We start from the raw sequence: 19434 nt of genomic DNA, 5'->3' as shown, positions 1-19434 counted from the left end.
AAAAAACAAGAAGCACAAAAAATTAAGTATTTATATACCAACTCTTTCCTACGTCTCTTTATAGACTTCCTAGTCCTCCCTAGAGTGCTATAAAAAGGGTAAAAAGTGGGAATTATTCTGAACCCTTGTGCACACAGCCCCAGGGAACAGGAAAAGACAATCTGGTTACACAGAGACTCAGGAATGTAGCAACAACAAGACCCTGGAGTTTATGACCCTCCACCCAGCCTGTGCCAGTCCATGAAACCACCAACAGCCAGTTATAACTCAAAAGAAAACAACCCCTCAAAATAGCAACTGTTTGCTCCGTCTCTCCTGTCAGCTGGTTTTTTGCATGGCAACTTTAATTTTATTTTCAAAACCATTATGGCAGGACTGTGAACATGCCACCACAGTGTCTACTGAGAAGCAATAAGGCAGCAGACCTCACTGGAATGAGGATGTAGAAACCATGGGTCTAGTCCCAGGTTTGCCTTCATGAGCTGTGTCATTTAAAATACATATCTATTTTTTAATTTTTAAAAAATCCTCACCTGTGGATATTTATTTATTTACTTATTTAATATATTTTTGTTGATTTCAGAGAGGAAGGAAGAGGGATAGAAACATCAATAAGAAGAAAGAATCATTGATTGCTGCCTTCTGCACGCTCTGCACTGGGAATCAAGCTTGCAACTGGGCATATGCACTGACCAGGAATTGAACCATGACCTTCTGGTTCATAGGTCGATGCTCAACCATTAAATGACACCAGTCAGGCTGTTTATTGATTTTAGAGAGAGGAAGGGAGAGAGAAATATTGATGAAAGAGAAAAACACTGATCAGTTGCTTCCCGACAGGGGAATTGAACCCAAAACCTAGGCATGTGCCCTGACCGGGAATTGAACCTGTAACGTTTTTGGAAAACAGGACAATGTTCCAACTAATCAGGCTAAGGCTGGGACTTGAGGTTTTAAAGACCTTAATTTAGAACCCAGTGGGTAAATGTCTTCCATATTCCTAAAATGCTTAGCTGCTCATAGTGGCACCAGGATTCACACTAAGCACAAGAGGCCTTTCCAGAGAAGCCCACTGCTTTCCCCAAGACTCCCAGCATCATCTTCAATCACCATCCTAAAGAGCAGATTTAATTAAAGTGATTCAAGTCAGACCAGCCCTTAGCAGTTGGTTCCTTTCTCTATTCCGCTCATAGGAGACAAATGGTCTGCATCCTGTGGCCCAAAGGTGGGTCTGTGAGGAAGTCAAGTCCTGCCACAAGGAAACACTCCCAGTATGCTTAACTGGTCACTACTGAGTTTTTGTCCAGCAGAGCTTGAGCCTGCTCAGCCTCAGCAGAAATCTGTGACTGTGGTTTGCTAAAAGTCTGGCAGTCAAATCAGAGGCAGGCTACTGACCCAAACGAGGCTCAGACATCAGGACAGATCCCCTCCAGCATCTGTGTTGCTTGCTTGGAAAAATGCTCAGGGGATCCGCTAAAAACCATTATTCAGCTCTGGTACCCAAGTTGTTAACAGACAAAATGAATGCTGAGCTGCTCCATCTTTTTATGCAGCAAAACTGCCTGGAGCAATACCTGGTTCTCTGGTGGGTTACTGTACAGTGGACACTTGTTGACTCAGAGAATGTTAGAGCAGGAACAAATCTTAGCATTCATGCAATCCATCGTTCTCATTTTACTGTCAATAAAACAAAAGCCCAGAGTTGGGAAGACACTTGCCCAAAGACAGCAGTTCACAGTCAGAACTAGAACCAGGGTACAGTATCTCTAAGTCCTAGAGCTCTGTCTGACCATCCTGGGTGATGGAAGGAGCACCCAGAGAATAGAAAAGCCAACAGGAAACTGGAAGCTCAGGAAAAAAGGGGTGGAGTTTCTTTTCAGATTTTTGTGATTAAGATAGCAGATAGAGTCTGGGCTGAACCTAATGTATGACCTCAGAAACACAGGTCCTTGTCATCAGCTAAGGGAAATAACTAGCTCGCGCTCGCTCTCTCTCTCTCTCTCTCTCTCTCGGATCAAAGATAAACATGAAGAGAAGATTAAATAATCTCAAAGATCACAACTAATTGACTGAGCCAGCCAGGCACTAAGAGGAAACGTACAGTATGAGGCAGCCAAGAAAGAACCTGATTAATAAATGAGGTTGGGTCAAGCCAATTTAAATAGGGAAGATGTGTCTGCTTACCTTCAGCATGTAACCTGATATACTCACTAAATTCAATCTAACATAGATCCTTCCGTTTGGAATCCAGGGCCTCCTCAGAGAAGCCACAGCCTACCTTTTCAACTTTCACTTGACCTGAGCCACCACTACTCCTCAACCATACTCCATAATCCTCCCATCCCTCACACACACACAACATATGCTAATCTTGGCTCCCACAATCCCCCTGGCTGGAATGGCCCACCACCCCTTCCTCTGTCCCAATCCTGCTCATCTGTGTCCCATCATCTATGTCCCATCCAGACCCTTCACATGGACTCTTGCACAGTGGGCACTCAAAATGTTGGCTGAATTGGGTGGAACTTAATCCAGCAACCCTTTTCCTTTTCTCACCATCATCTGATAGAAGCTAACCGCCCTCTCCTGGAATGCCAACCAGAGTCCCAGCTCCTAAACCTGGGAGTAGCTGGCTCTCTTTCAGAGACAATTTGTGTGGTCTGGCCTCTCTGCCGCTTACCTCTGAAATAAGAATAATAGTACCCTAGCTGCTTTGGCTCAGAGGTTAGAGCGTTGGCCCGGGGACTGAAGGGTCATGGATTTCATTCCAGGTCAAGAGCACGTACCTTGGTTACAGGCTCCATCCCTGCCCCCATCTGGGTGTGGGGGATGCAACCAATCCATGTGTCTCACATGGATGTTCCTCTCTTCTGTCTATTCCCTGCACCTCCACTCTCTCTCAAAAGCAATGGGGAAAAAATATCCTCGGGTGAGGATTAACAAAAAAAATAGAGAGAGAGAGAGAGAGAGAGAGAGAGAGAGAGAGAGAGAAATAGTACTTGTCAGAGAAGCTAACTGCTTTGAGATGAGAGGCTCTGGAAACACAGATTCTCAAGTTCAAGGCCATGAGTTTAAACTCCCCTTAGACACATGCACCATTTACCAACTAATGCTAGGAACTGAAAGTTTGTTTCCAACCAAATGCTTCTTTTATCACAAATGCCCTAGAGTATAGCTGTTGAGAGAGCTACACTGAGGACTCCAGATAGCCTGTTGGCTTTTTATTTCCACAGAGTGTGGAGATTTCCATCTCGAGTGTGGAGATAGTTCATGGTTTCAAGAAAAGCCCAGAGTTTCAGGCTTGCTATTCTCTAAAATCTCATGGTATAATGCACCAATTCATTCCCAACCTATGGGCTGTGAGCCCATTGGGTTCATAGTTATCACTCCACTGCTCTGTATATGTGGCCACCCAGTGCACTGCCTGTGTACCACATGACAAATATATATATCACACAAAAATAAAAACAGCTACCACGTGGCCACCTACTACCATTCATGTCAGACACAGTCCTAGGATAGAGAAACAAATAGTGGGTATTCAGTAAATACTGGTTGAAGAGCTGTCTGCAGCCACCAACCCAATAGCAGTGTTTGGAGACATTTTTGGTTGTCAAAACTGGATAGAGGATGCTATGGACATCTAGTGAGTAGAGGTCAAGGATGCTGCTAAACATCCTGCAATGCACAAGACAGCCTCCCACAACAAAGAATTATCCAGTCCATAATATCCATAGTGCCAAGGTGGAGAAACACTGCTCTAGAGGCCATTGAGAAAACTAGCTTATTGTGGTGAAAGAAATGGAAACCAGGCTGGGAAATACACAAGCTAATGGTGTAGCAGACTGTAAATAAATTAATACAGTGAAATAAATTAATAATATTAATAAATTAATACAGTGGTCTCTCTGGCACTAGTCCCACTGTATATAAGATGAGCCAGTCACTCTAAGGACTCCCAACCTTGTCCTCCTTAACCTGGCCCATACCCATTACGACACAAAGCCTTGCTGAAGCTGGCAAGGGAATCTGAGACTGAGCATTATTAAGAGGGATGCAGAACAATGTAGAAAAGCACTAGACTGGGAGCCTAAAGAAGGGTTCTAGCTTTGACAGTCCCTCGGAAAACCACTTAATTGCTTTGAGCCTTAGTTTCCTCCCCTACAAAATGGGGTTAAAAATCACACCCTGCCCTTTCTAACTAATAAAGCTTCTCCAAGTTTCAAAAGAGGATCATGTATGTGGAAGTGCTCTGTAAGCCATAAAACCCTGTACAAATGTGAAGTATTTCCCTGCAGAATAACAGGCATTCACACTGTGGAGGGAATATTATAAAAATTGATTTCCAATGGCAGGATTTTGTCCATTGATAAGTTATAAGCACTAAAGGCTATAGAGTCTTGGTCCCATGAGAACACCAAAGATACCAGAACCCACTGTGATACAGCCCACCTCACAATGCCCAAGGCTCCTGGGTAAGTGCTATGATTCATATAATTCAAACCTCACCTTTCTCATCTCTAAAGCGTGGGAGTGAGGTGTAATACCACTTAATGCAAGGGGTTGTTGAAAAAAATCAAAAGTGATCAAGGTTTTAAAGTGCATGGCATTTCCCAAAGATAGAGGAAGATTTTCATTTTCTGAAGATTTTTCTCCCGAAAAAAAATTTTTTTACTTTAAAATATAACTTTCTTAGAATGATGAAATAATTTAAGAAAAGGTGTTCCTACTCTGCCATCTGTCCTTTATACCTCCAAAATTACCTCTCAAATCTCAGCATGAGAAGAGCTGTCTGCAGCCACCAACCCAATAGCCTGTCTGCGAAGAACAAAAGCTGAATGCCGGGCTCATAGTTCCTTCCTCGGACATGGTCAGCGAAGGCTATCAGAGCCCACTACTACTCAACAACCAAATCTACTCCAGACTTGCTAAGCAACCTGCAACCACTTACTACCCAGTGTGCAAGATTCTAAAGGGAAAAAATGCTCTGGAGAGGGGAAAGCAACTGATTGACCTGATGGAGAATTAAGAAACTAGCAATCATTTGAGATTTAAATGTCACCCTTGTCAGTCAACATTTCCAAGTCTAATAAATCCTGGGAACACTGAAATGATCAAACTCCTCACCCTAATGGGGAGTCTTCCAGGTGGCCAGGTCTGAGTAGCAACCCCTCTCTTCAAACCTCTCCAGAGAACAGCAGCCAGGCTACACACATGTACAAATCTTATTTCTGCTTTTACAACTATCAGTCTTACAAAGATTACAAACAAGCAACTTACAGTTCTTGCATATGCAGATAGTAGAGAATCCACTCCTCAGGTTTTTTAGTCCCTACCTTCTTTTGCCGGATGTAGACAAAGCAAATGTGTAATAATTATCAGAATAAGCTGTACTTTAAACTTAGTATTCTAAAGCTAATTATTTTATGACTAACCTAAGCCAAGCATTTATTCATTCTTATATCCACCCCCCCTACCCCCAAGGGGGCTTCTGATTCAAATAAAGTACTTCAGTTTGATTCCTGGTCAGGGCACATGCCCAAGTTGTGGGTTCATCATGCTCAGGGTGCTTACAGGAGACAACCAATATCTACCTATCTCTCTCTCTCTCTCTCTCTCTCTCTCTCTCTCAAAAACAAACAAACAACAACACCAAAAAAAACCCACACCAAAAAACAAAGCACAAAAACATTTAAAAATAAATAAGTAAAAATAAAAAACAAAAGTACTGCATGTATTTCCATGTTCCTGGTTTTTCTTTCTCAAAAACATTTCCTATTAAATCAACTTCAAGCATTCATACATTTTGAGCTCCCTTCTGCTCTAATATTCTAGAACTCTCCAAAATACCTATTTACTAAAACACAGATTTAAACAATACACACACTCCACTGTATAGCCTATGCTCTGAATTCTTAATATGCTTCTAGAACAGATCACACTGTATCCTGATTACATATGTTTACTTGTCTGTCACTCTATATGAGCATCTCAGAGGCAATGACCTGTCTTCATCTGCATTTACCCGGTAAACTAGCACAGTATCTGGCACACAGCTCAAGATAACATATACTTATCAATCAAGTATATGAAGCAAGTTTCTAGCTACCTTCTTTAAAAATGGACCATCTGAAATGAAATGTGAATTTCTATCTATGCAGCACTAAGACCAAAAAATAAATAAATATATTGGAATCTCAACATCAGAGTCCCTAAACAGTACACAATATCCAATCTGTTTCAAAATCTTAGTTTCCTTTTCTCAAATGCACTATTCTTTATGCAACACAGCTAGATGAAAGCAATGTTCTTTTGCAATTTCCAGTTGTAACTCTAGATCTGAGGTGATGTCACGTACCAACATGAGTATTTACACCCAACCTCCACCTCATCCGACTGCCTACTTCTTTAAGGACTAATGGAAAGAATCACATTGTCACCCCCAACCCTAAACTGTGGCAATTGCTCCCTCCTTCAAATCTCCACCAAGCTCCATTTAGGGTGCTCCTGTGGGTGGTACTTACAGCCAACTTTGGACTTTAATTACTCCTATCCTGGGTTTATCCCCATACCAAGAGCCTCCTGAGAACATGGTTGTAAGGCAGGGCCTCACACCTGGGCCTGCTTTGGGACTCAGAGCCTCCTAGCTCAGCAAACTCAACTGCCCTGAGTGTTCAAAGGGGGGAGATGTCCTCAGCAGTCTGTGCCAAGCCCCCTGAGCAACCTGGTGCTTACCGCCTGTTTGCTTGTGTTACTGGGGGTGGGGGGTGGGGGTGGGGGGGTGGGAACATGTTATTTTTTTTGGTTCAAGGCTGAAAAGAAGACAATGCACTTTGCTGGATTTTAACCCAATTAGGAATCCCTGCTCAAAAATTCACTATCACCCCAAAATCCAGAAAAAAATGTCATCTTATAGAATTGAAGAGGGCAAGTTTAATGATGGAATGTCCTGCTTCATCATCCCACCTAACTTCTCTCCCCTATCTGAGAAGCTATTTGTGATAACTTTTTTCTCTTAGAGAGAGAGCCACAGATCTGTTCGCTGTAGGACCCATTGGGCCAGGAAATCCACATGGCATCTCAGATGGCTCCTATAACAGAACAGGCACTCAACAGAACACCTGTCCCTCCTGCCGTAGAAAACTTGGTATAGCAGAACAGTAGCAATATCATATAAACAGACTAGGAAAAAGCCATTAAACAAGGAAATTAGAACTCTTCAAAAAATCATTTCTGGTGCCTGGCTGACCCAGGAACCAGGAGGTTGTGGTTCAATTTCCGGTCAGGGCACGATTCCCAGTGTGGGGCGTGCAGGAGGCAGCAGTGATTCTCTCACATCGTTGATGTTTCTCTCTCTCTTTGCCTCTCCCTTCCTCTCTAAAATCAATAAAAATGCATTTTTAAAATAATTTCTAGTAGAAAAAGATATAACTTTAAAAAAGGCATTTCCTAGTCCCTACCCCTGTGGTTCTTAAGACATTCAACACAAGCCTTGCTAGTTGGAAATTCTTTCTTTACTAACTGGTTCCCCCCCACCAGGCAGTAGTGCTCCCTGAGGATGGGAACTTTCTCTAACTTACTACTGGGGTTGCCAGTGGATCTTCATGACAGAACACATAACTGAATGTCTGCCAGTTACCCAAATGACTGTCGTCTTTCATGAAGTAGGCTGTTACCCAATCAGCAGGACATTTGCTTCAAGTTTTTTTTCAAGAAGGGGAAGATGAACTTCTACTAAATCGTCCATCTTCCAAGGCCTCATCAGATTTTGAGGTAACTGAAGGTATTTGGGAATAAGGTGAGCTGGATAAGAGTTTAGTCTTTGAGCAGCAAGAAAAAGTGAGCAAACTGATCAGGGAGACAGCATCTTCACTGTCCAGGAATGAATACTGGCCTGGTCCTGTGAAAAATGCCCAACGTTCTCACTTAATCCCTACAATAACTATAAAGAAGTGTCTCTCAAACTTTAATGTGCATACAAAGACATGGGGAATCTCATAAAAATGTAGGTTCTGCTTCAGAAGGTCTTGGGGGGCCTGAAATTATGCATTTCTAACAACTTCCCAAATGCTCCCACAGACCACACTTTGAGTAGCAAAGTTGTACAGTATCCTGTTTTTGCAGTCGAAGAAGCTGGTGCTCAGAAATATGAGACTTGCTCCAGATCACAAAAGTAGTAAGTAGCAGAGGTGAAATGTAAACTCAGGTCTTCTGATCCCAACGCAACGCCTTTTCTACCATCCCATCCCATCCCATCCCATCCCATCCCATAACACTAACCTTTTGAGCTAAACAGTCACAACCACAGAGATGTATAGTTTTTGTGAATTCCTCAAAAAAGCCTTCCAGCCAGCTTTGCCCTGTAAGGAAGAAGGAGGAGATAGAGCTAGAAATATCAGCTACGGGAGAATCAAAACCAGCCAGCTGCTCTTGTTAAGAACTTCAATCCTGCCCTGGCCGGTTTGGCTCAGTGGATGGAGCGTTAGCCTGCGGACTCAAGGGTCCCAGGTTCGATTCTGGTCGGGGGGCATGTACCTTGGTTGCGGGCACATCCCCAGTAGGGAGTGTGCAGGAGGCAGCTGATCGATGTTTCTCTCTCATCGATGTTTCTAACTCTCAATCCCTCTCCCTTCCTCTCTGTAAAAAAAAATCAATAAAATATACTTTAAAAAAAAGAACTTCAATCCTTCAATCTTTCAGCTAAGACTCCTGAAGAAGAACCAAACAAACTTTAGGGGTTGCTAGATACTCATTCCTTTACTAATAAAAGGCCACAGCAAAGTATAACTGCTTTTCAAAAGAAAAACAACTGTCTCAGTGATATGGGAATTACACAGAACCAAATTAAATCCTAAACAAATGGCTAGACCTGCGTGTTCTGGGCTATGCTGTTCAGACCTTGGCTGGAATATTCAGAGTATTCACTCTACACCTTAAAAGCAGCAATGATGAGCAGGAGAATATCCAGGGGAGGATAACAAGGAAAGAACAGAAACACCAGGCAACAGAGTAGTCAATGCAAGAGAGAAGATCTGTCCTAGGGAAGTGCAGGCTTGAGACATAAGCACCATCTTCCCTGATCATTCCTGTCAAAGGAGTATTAGACCTGTTCTGAGGTCCCAAGAAGCAGAATGAGCAACCTCTTTTCCCAACACTGTCTATGTCAGAGCTCAGAATCGCCCCCTCCATGCTTCTAACTCCAGATCCCACCTTCTCGTCACCTCCCAAGCTGCTTCTATGGAGCTACCACCCCAATCTGAACTGGAGGTAGGCACTACAGGAAGACAGATCTGTTCCAAATAAGAAAGGCGATTTTATAGTCAGAGTGTCCAAAGACAGACTATGCTGTAGTGTAGGAGGATAGAGCATCTAATATAAATCCCATCAGCAGAGAGGTTCAATCAGAGGTTAATCCCTTGGCAGGAATACTGCAAAGGGAATTTGGGCAATGGATGGGTGGCTGGGTGAGATGAACCTGCCAACCCTCAGAGATGAATTAATCTCTTCCTGCTGCGTTTTCCTCTAACATTTCATTTATACACTTACCACAACTTGCCTTTTACCAGTTACTTGTACGTGTGTGTGTTCTTCACTGAATTGTGAGCCCTTATAGCAGTGGTTCTCAACCTTCCTAATGCCGCGACCCTTTAATACAGTTCCTCATGTTGTGGTGACCCCCAATTTCATTGTTACAAATTGAACATAATTAAAGCATAGTGATTAATCACAAAAACAATATGTAATTATATATGTGTTTTCCGAAGGTCTTAGGCAACCCCTGTGAAAGGGCTGTTCGACCCCCAAAGGGGTCGCGACCCACAGGTTGAGAACCGCTGCCTTATAGGGAGAAGTAGGGTCTCAGCCATCTTTATATCCCCTTTGTGCCTAAGACTATACCTGGGAAACCAAGGACATTTATGTCCCTCCTTTGTGCCAGGCACTCTGCTAGGCACTTTACGTATATCAACTTATTCCATATCCTTATAAGAACCCTAAGAATTTTTGTTATTCCTTTTTATAGATGGGAAAATTGAGACTCAGAGTAAATAACTGCCAAGGTACTGTTCGTGGGTGGTTAAGCTGGCATTCAAATGGAGAAATATTTGCCTACACCATACATTATGCTGCCTCCTTCCTAGAAAGAACTCAATAAACATCTGCTGACTTGAGACAAATACCTTAAAAACAGGGTAGTACTATATCCAACTAGGACTGTAGTTTGTTTCCTATTATGATGCTTAAATTTTTCTTCTAAATATAGCCATCCATCCTCAAAATGAGCAATATAAAGTTGTTTTGTTTAAATATCCTCTGTCTCACTTTTTAAAGGACAGTGGTATAGTCCTAGCCAGTTTGGACCAGTGGATAGAGCGTTGGCCTGCGGATTGAAGGGTCTCAGGTTCGATTCTGGTTGGGGGCACATGCCCGGGTTGTGGGCTCAATCCCCAGTTGGGAGTGTGCAGGAGGCAGCCGATTGATGATTTCTCTCATCACTGATGTTTCTATCTCTCTCTCCCTCTCCCTTCCTCTTTGAAATCAATAAAAGTATATTTAAAAAATTAAAAAATAAAAGACAGTGGTATAGCACAAAACAATCTTGGGCAAGAGGACTATGTTTTCATAAACCCTTCATACGCAAAAGAACTCCTAAGGCCCCAAGGGCTCCATCCCTCCTCCTAGTGGGCTGCGGCTTCATTCCAGGGCTCTGGACCATTGTAAACAAAGCCGCTCCTGGCTTTCTGCCTCAGAGATGTACGCTCACACACATGCTCACAGGCCTCATTCTCCACAGTTAAAAGTTCCCTGAATATAACAGTCCAACTCAAAGATCCTCACATTTAGCTAAACTTCTAAACAAAATCTATCTTGAATTTTAAATCACATTATAAACCCATTGGCAGGCACTTTAAAAATATTTATTCTCCCTGCCAAATGAGGCAGCAAAAAAAAAAAAAAAAAATTTGTCATTTGAATCAAAGGCGCCAGCATGTTTGGACAGCCAACACATAAGGCCTCTCTGACATTCCATCTGTCTTAAGAAGTAAACCAAACCCAATCTAGCCAACCATTTCTTGAAACAAAAAACTTAAGTGTCACCAAGGGAAATTCCCACTGCTCAGTTCCCCAGGTGGGTTTCAGGTTTTCCATCCTGGGCTTCTGGGAGAGGAGATCCTATTGGCATATCCACCATTTAAGATGCTGTGATTTTCCACCTGTCAGAATGGCTATCATCAACAAATCAACAAACAACAAGTGCTGGCGAGGATGCGGAGAAAAAGGAACCCTCCACTGCTGGTGGGAATGCAGACTGGTGCAGCCACTGTGGAGAACACTATGGAGTTTCCTCAAAAAACTAAAAATGGGACTCCCATTTGACCCAGTGATCCCCCTTCTAGGAATATATCCAAAGAAACTAGAAACACCAATCAGAAATGATATATGCACCCCTATGTTCATAGCAGCACAATTTACAATAGCTAAGATTTGAACACACCCTAAGTGCCCATCAGCAGATACGTGGATTAAAAAACAGTGGTACATCTACACAATGGAATACTACACTGCTATAAAAAAGAAGGAACTAAAAAAAAAAAAAGGAAGGAACTCCTACCATTTGCAACAGCATGGATGGACCTGGAGAGCATTATGCTAAGCGAAATAAGCCAGTCGGAGCAAGACAAATATAACATAATCTCACTCAGTTGTGGAATATAATGAACAACATAAACTGATGAACAAAAACAATCCAGAGACAGAGAAGCATTGATCAGATGGTCAAACCTCAGAGGGAGGGTGGAGGTAAGGGGGAGAGAGCAACCAAAGGACTTGTATGCATGCATATAAGCATAACCAGTGGACACAGACACCAGGGGAGTGAGGGCATGAGCGGGGGGAGGGGGGCAAGGGGGAGGATAAGGACACATATGTAATACCTTAATCAATAAAAAAAAATTTTTAATGAATTTATTGGAGAGTTTTAGAGCTCAATAAAATGTTTGACTATTGAAGTAAAAAAAAAAAAAGATGCTGTGATTTTCAACCTGATACCTTGTTTCCAGTGAACCAAAAGCCACATTCACTATAAATTTAACTTAAGATATCTTCCCACATGCTAATGTTTTACAGCAACATTACTAAACATGAGAGCACCACCTGGCTCCAGCAATACGCAGACTTAATGAAGACATATTTCCGTGAAATCCTGGCCTCTCTGCATCGATCAAGACATTTCCAGCTGAACCTAAATTAACCTGTAAATGAACTGATTTGCATCCATAAATCCAAAAGAAATGTACCATTGTAGTGTGTTTGAGATACCCAGTCTCCATTTCCCAATCTCATACAATTTTCTTGTTAAACTGAATGATCCTTTCTATAAACTGTTTTCATCTTTAGTAAAACAGGACAAAAGGAAAATCTGAACCACCTAGGGTAGATACTTCATAACTAGTTACAATGCCTTAAAAAGAAAAGAATCTCAGATATCTGACCAACCTTCTTAGGAAGAAAACCAACAGGACACTGTTTAGAAAAGTACCAAAAGAGATCTAAGTTTCAGTGATTTTATCATTTCACTTAGACTGCAATCCTGGTTTCCATCTAGTTCTCAGTGAAAGAACTTTTCCATTTTTTTAAAATATATTTTATCGATTTTTTACAGAGAGGAAGGGAGAGGGATAGAGAGTTAGAAACATCGATGAGAGAGAAACATCGATCAGCTGCCTCCTGCACACCCCCTATTGGGAATGTGCCCGCAACCAAGGTACATGCCTTTGACCGGAATCGAACCTGGGACCCCTCAGTTCGCAGGTCGACGCTCTATCCACTGAGCCAAACCGGTTAGGGCGAACTTTTCCATTTTGATAATCAAACCAAAGAAGTCTGATTAACAAAAAGGAAAGCCGAATCGATGTTTCTAACTATCTATCTCTCTCTCTTCCTCTCTGTAAAAAATCAATAAAATATATTAAAAAAAAAAAAAAGGAAAGTATACTTTCTTAATATCCACAATGTGCTACACTCTTTCATACGTTATCTTAGCTAATCCTCACCATATGGTCATGTGAGATGTATATAATTTCCACTTTGTAGAAAAGGAAAGTGATGATATCTAAGTCTCCTGGATGGCAGGGATCATGTCTAGTGTCTCTACACATTCCTAGTACTGAGCTCCCAGCACTGAGTATGTGGCCTAGGACACAGTTTAAGAGCCTACCACATGCTTAAGAATGAATGCATGACTAAGGGAAAGGAAAAGAAATTTGGAAAAAATATTCAATCCAAATTTTGCTCTAAGCTTTTAACTGAAACCACTGCCTGGAACACACCTGCACACTGCAAATAATCTACTTGAGCTTCAGAGGTTTGTTTCAAAGGACAATCTATCATCTTTCTAATGTGTATGCCACAAAGATACCATCCACATTTGGCTATAAACTCCACAGGGCAGGGCCTGATCCTACTGAACTTTTTTTTCTCCCACTCAGCACCACACCTTGCACAGGAGGGCGTTTAGTGATCTGAGCAATGACAAAGGTCATGATGACGCCTTCAGCCATCATGAGAGTAAATAGAACACAAGATGCCCACAGCCACCAGAAGAACTAGTCTCTGAGTCATTTCTTCCTGTCTCTAGCCTCATTTTCTTCTCTATACAATGGGAATAACAAGAGAACACACTCACAAGATTGTTTTAATTAATTTAATAAATATTAAGCATTAATCACATGCCAGGCACTATGCTAGCTGTGATAAACATTCATGACTCATGGAACTCACAGTCCCAGTGGATGCTGTAAGACTCATATGAAAAAAGGACTTTTACAAACTTCAAAGAACTATACTATTATGAAGTACTGCTCCTCCCCTGTGCTTCCCAACTTGGTTAATGGCATTACCCCCTAATCACTGTCTAAGCTCTAAACTTGGGAATTGTCCTCAACTCTCTCTCCTTCATCCTGCGCACAGTTCTAATCCATCACCAAGTCTCTTCTGATTGTCCTTCAAAAAAGTCTGTCATTATCACTTCTTCTCTAGTTTTCCATGCTTCTACACTAGGCACTTTGTTCCTACCTGAATAAGTACAAGTCTTGTAATAATGATAATGGCAAGCAGTTATTGATCATTTATCATATTCAGGCTTTGTATTAAGAGCTTTGCATGCATAACATAATTTATTTTTTTTTAAATATATTTTATTGATTTTTTACAGAGAGGAAGGGAGAGGGATAGAGAGCCAGAAACATCGATGAGAGAGAAACATCAATCAGCTGCCTCCTGCACGCCCCCCAGTGGGGATGTGCCCGCAACCCAGGTACATGCCCTTGACCGGAATCGAACCCGGGACCCTTGAGCCCGCAGGCTGATGCTCTATCCACTGAGCCAAACCGGTTCTGGCTATAATTTAATCCAATAAGGTAAATAACTACTACCCTTATTTATAGATGAATCTGAGGTGCAGAGCAACCTACCCAAGGTGCACACAGCGAGTGACAAAGCTACGGCGCAAATCCATATCTATGAGATTCTACCCTTACCTGTTACTGGATCCCTGCCTCCAGTTCTTTCCTGGTTGGTCTACACTCTTTCCTTTATGCTGCTGCTGGAGTGTTCTTTCAAAAATCCAAGCTGATCTGTATGATCTGGTTTAAGACAGCCAGTGGCTCCTCACCATCTCCAGGTTAAAGTCTGAAGGCCACAGGCCACTCCTGTGTTACCTATTTGTTGTCCCGCCACACGCTCACAGCTCCCCAAATTCTTTGCTGACCCACCTCACATCTCCCTCTTCTGCAAAGCCTTTTTGCCCTTCGCCTCCAGACAGAAACCTTCTCCTCTTTAGCCTTGGCCCCAAATACATACACACTCATGTTTCAGCACTGACAAGTATGTTTCTTTCCTTCTCCCCTCTATCTCTCTCTCTCTCTCTCTCTCTCTCTCTCTCTCTCTCTCTCACACACACACACACACACACACACACACACACCACACACACAAACTCAAACAAAACAAAACTACACACTTTCCAATCCTGAGTCCCTGGAGGGCAGGCACAATGTATTTTCATCTCTGTTTCTCTAGGTCCCAGCACAGTATCAAGTCAATAAGTGACTAAATGAGGGGTATGTGGTGGCGTTAACACCTCACAGCACTATCCCAATACGCAGATATGACCTTTCCCCCAGAGGACGCTATAAAGAAGGGCAGTTGCTCCTGTCCTCTCAGGAAAACTCAAGATAGGCTGCTTTCAGCAAAGTTATTACAACTGAGATTGGTACTCCATAGTCTGCTGGAAGCCGCCCTCCAAGCCTCCTGAAAGCCAATTCAATCACCTCCAAAACTGCAGAAACTAAACTAGTAGCTTCAGCCCAAAAGACCACTGGAGAATTGCACTTTGATGGGAGATGGCGTAAAATGACGCCCTCCTCGACTACCCTGAAACGAGCAAAGCATCCCCAAATGCAGACCAGTAAAAACAGTGACTCTAATTACCATGAACAACAGAGGACCTTCCTGAGAGTCATCCCCCCAAAAAAGCTAGAGACAGCAAAATCTGACCCTGCTCCCCATCTCCAGAGCTGCAACTGGAGTCTAGGCCACAAACAGATGACTGCAACTGCCTTCTCAAGGGTCTCCCTGCTCCCACCCTCACTCCCTCCACCAGTCTATTTTCCAAAGAGCAGCCAGATGGTGTTTTTAAAACCATTATCAATAATTAGGACAATTAGGACATGCATAACACCCTCCAACAGCTTTCCATCACTTGAAATAAACTCTTTCCAAACTCTTTACCAGGAAGTTCAAGGTCCGTCTACCTCCCACCCCTTATTTCACACCACTCCCCCCTTCAATCACTACATTCTAGAAACCGAGGTCTTGTGTTTCTTAAAACAGGCCAACCTCTGGGCCTTTTCCTATGCTGTTCTCCGGGCCCAAAGGCCCCTCCCCTAGATTTTTCCAGAGCTGGATCCTTCTCAAGAACAAATTTACCTTTTCAAAGAGGACTTCCCTGACCACTCTATCTAAAGTGACACCCATTTCCACCCCATCACTCCCCACCAGTTACTTTTTCCCTACACATCACAACAAGACAATATTTTCTTGATTTATTTTCCTGTCTCTGTCTTCTCCCTCATTAGAGTGGAAGCTGTGTTTTGTTCACCCTATGAAAGCACACAAAATTCCAAAAGAATTGTAGACTATTGACAAAGGAACATCCTCAGGATGGGCTACTTTGTTCTTATGTTAAAACGAAGGAAACTTGTATTTAGCCCTTACTACGTGCTGGGCACGGTAAATCCATAATCTTCCCTGAGGGAAAGGTAAATTAACTAGTTCAAGGTCACAGGGCTAGGGACTACCAGAGTTCAAGTTAAGTAACTTAGAGCTTCTCAACCCCTCTCACCTTTGCCCCCTCTTAGGGGAAGGGTCTCAGACTATGAATGGTTCACTCTCATATTGCCATAACAAGAAAAAGTAGACGTCTAAGTTGCTTTACAATTATTAAAGCATTTTCACACTCACCTTACTTAAGAATATAAAGCAAATACAAAACGAATATAAAGCTCTTACCCAGAAAGCCACACAAGTAAAGTGCCTCAAGGTTCAGTCTCCCTGCCCTTAACCACAGCAGTGGGGCCTGGGGAGGAGTCCTGGCCAATGGAGGACTGGAATCGGTATTTCTGGTCTAGAGGGATGGGGAAGCGGTGAGTCACGGGGTGCAGGCTGGGCCTCCGTGAAACTCGGGGAAGACCTGGCTCCGAAGCACCAAGAAGCGAATCGCAGAGCTGGAAAGCACCTTAGGCCTCACGGAGGCAAAACCTTGGATGGGGCAAACTGAGACAAGAGGAAAAGTAACTTGCTCAAGTCCACTCAGCCAGCGAACAGAGCCGGAGCCAGGGGTCTCCTCTCCCCCAGGCCCCGCTCCTCTCCGTCAAGGCGGCTTCTCAAGGATAATTCTGAGTCAGAGGGTGGAAAGAGCCAAGGGCAGCTCATGGACTCCACAGAGGGGCAGGGGAAGGACCAGGAAAGGACAAGTGTTAGGGAATCGGCAGTCCCTGGGAAGGGTGGGTGAGGGCAGGCCAGAGGGAGGAGGAAAAGGCGGAAGAGAAACGAAAAGAGTGAGGGAGAAGTAAAGTGTTGTGAAAACAGGGTCTGGAGGGGCCTGGGGGGAGAGGGCTTGGAATGAGAGCCTGATGCTCGGGGAGACACGGAAGGGAGTCTGACCCGGGAGATTCCAGGATCCGAGCAGATCCTGGTGCGCGTCTGACGAAGGTGGAGTCCGGGCCCGGGAACTGAGGGGAGTCTACCGGAGCCGGGCCGACTCACCGCGCTTGTTTTTGGTGCCGTGCTTCTTGGCGGCCGTCAGCTCCTGCTCGATCTTCTTCTCCAGAAATTCTTGCTTTTTACTTAGCATCTCCTCCGTGTCCCGCAGCCTCTGGATGGCCTCCTGGGGGGTCGGGCCGCCCTTGCCAGCCTTTCCCCCTCCCGCCCCGAACAGCTTCCCAAATACCGACATGGTTGCTGCTCGCCGCGCCGGCCTGCGCCGTCCGCTCCGGCTCGGCTCGGCTCCGGCGCCCGCTCCCGGCCCAGCCGCTCCCTGCTGCCGCAGGCCTCTCCACCGCCTCCGCCCCGCAGCTGAGCCCGGCCGTGCCACCTCCCATAGGCCCCCACGCCCGGCTCCGCTGGCGTCAGGGCAACGCGCCGCCTACTACAACTCCCAGGGTGCAACGCGCTGACTGTGCCTCAAATATGATGGAGAGAGGCACATGGCATGCCGGGAAGCTATAGTCTTCCGGCTTGAGGCGCTGGGTGACGCGTGTTGTTTGGTCTGTCTAGGGTTAAAGGGCGAGAGGGAATGCTGGGAAATGTAGTGTCCTTGGGAACCCACTCAGCAGGGGAAGAACAGAAAGAGAAATAACTTTAAAAAAAACCACAACACTGTAATTAACATTATGCACATTCTGTGATCCAGGCATCGTGAAAAGTACTTTATATACATTATCACATTTAATTCTCACAAGCCTATGACAAATAATACTGTTCTGATTTCGTAGGTGAGTAACCAAGACTGAGAAATTGAGTGATTAACTATTTTAACTTATTAGTCCTGTCTTTGCATTTGCTGTTCCCTCTACCTTGAATGCCTTTCTACTTTTTTAAAAAATAAATTTTATTGATTTTTTACAGAGAGGAAGGGAGAGGGATAGAGTCAGAAACATCAATGAGAGAGAAACATTGATCAGCTGCCTCCTGCATACTCCCCACTGGGGATGTGCCCGCAACCAAGGTACATGCCCTTGACCAGAATCAAACCTGGGACCCTTCAGTCCGCAGGCCGACGCTCTATCCACCGAGCCAAACCGGTTAGGGCATCTTTCTACTTTTTATTCACCTAATAGGTTCTTTGAAATACTTTCTTGGGCAAGTTGCATCCTCTACCCTGTGTACCTCTCTCTTGTGGAAACTGTAAACCGGATAAGATAACAGGACCACCTTAAAGCTTATGTAAGCTAGGGAATGGAAAGTGCTTACTTAACATAGGCCTAGCATAGTAGGGGCTCAAAAATGTGTATTCATGCCCAACCAGTATTACTCAGTTGGTTGAAAGTCCTCCCATGCACCAAAAGGTCGCTGGTTGGATCCCCAGTAAGGGGCGAGCAGGAGGCACCCAAAGGATTTTCTATCTCTCTCTCCCCTTTCCTCTCTCTCTAAAAAAAAAAAAAAAAAAAAAAAAAAAAAAAAAAAAAACTATTAAAAAAAGCTTTTAAAATAAAAATGTGTGTTCATTCCTACATATTCTGGGTCATCATTATTCACAATAATTAAACCAGTAAGTGACACAGAACTTTCAAAAGTAGAAGTATTGAGGATTTCCTCCCCCTGCATTACACAGGCCCAGCTGCATGTGGGCCCCATTTTATTGTTTTCCCTTTCCTTTGCTGTCAAGAATCACTTCTCCACCCATTAGCAGTGTGGTCTCAAGTAACAGCCAACACTTCCCCAAGCCCACCATTCTAATTTGCTGCTTCCGATTGCCAATGGGGGGAAAAATGACTTCTCAAAGGCCTTTTTTATTCTTCCTAAACCTTTCAAATATGTGAAGTTGCTTGGAAACAGAGTTTCAAATAAACTAGAGGCCTGATGCACGAAAATTCGTATAAGAGTAGGTCTTCCTTACCCCGGCTGCCAGCACCAGCTTCCCTTCGGCACCCGGGACCTGGGCATCCCTTCTCCACCCACCCACAGGCACCCGGGACCCTGGCCGGCTTCCCCGGGCCCCGGCTTTGTCAGGAAGGATGTCTGGACCTCCGGAAGGTCGTTCAGCTGTCCGGTCTAATTACCATATTACCCTTTTATTATTATAGATGACAGCTTAACTGAACTTTTCTCTATTATTTCACATATGAGTCTTGTCTTCCCCCACCCCACAGACTA

The 19434-nt window shown here is 43.8% G+C and overlaps 1 protein-coding gene across 1 annotated transcript in view; it reads right to left on the bottom strand.

The window, feature by feature from the left end:
- Window positions 1-17649, bottom strand: part of CHMP4B (charged multivesicular body protein 4B) — a 36332-nt gene extending 18683 nt beyond the window's left edge. The window contains exon 1 of the mRNA XM_006089416.3: window positions 17326-17649. Coding sequence (XP_006089478.1) covers window positions 17326-17515 — 190 coding nt within the window. The 5' untranslated portion in view covers window positions 17516-17649. The remainder of the gene's footprint in view (window positions 1-17325) is intronic.
- Window positions 17650-19434: the final 1785 nt, after the last annotated feature.

This window comes from Myotis lucifugus, unplaced genomic scaffold (genome assembly GCF_000147115.1).
Source record: "Myotis lucifugus unplaced genomic scaffold, Myoluc2.0 scaffold_60, whole genome shotgun sequence".
In the NCBI taxonomy this organism is placed as follows: Eukaryota; Metazoa; Chordata; class Mammalia; order Chiroptera; family Vespertilionidae; genus Myotis; species Myotis lucifugus.
This window is presented reverse-complemented; position numbering and strand designations above follow the sequence as displayed.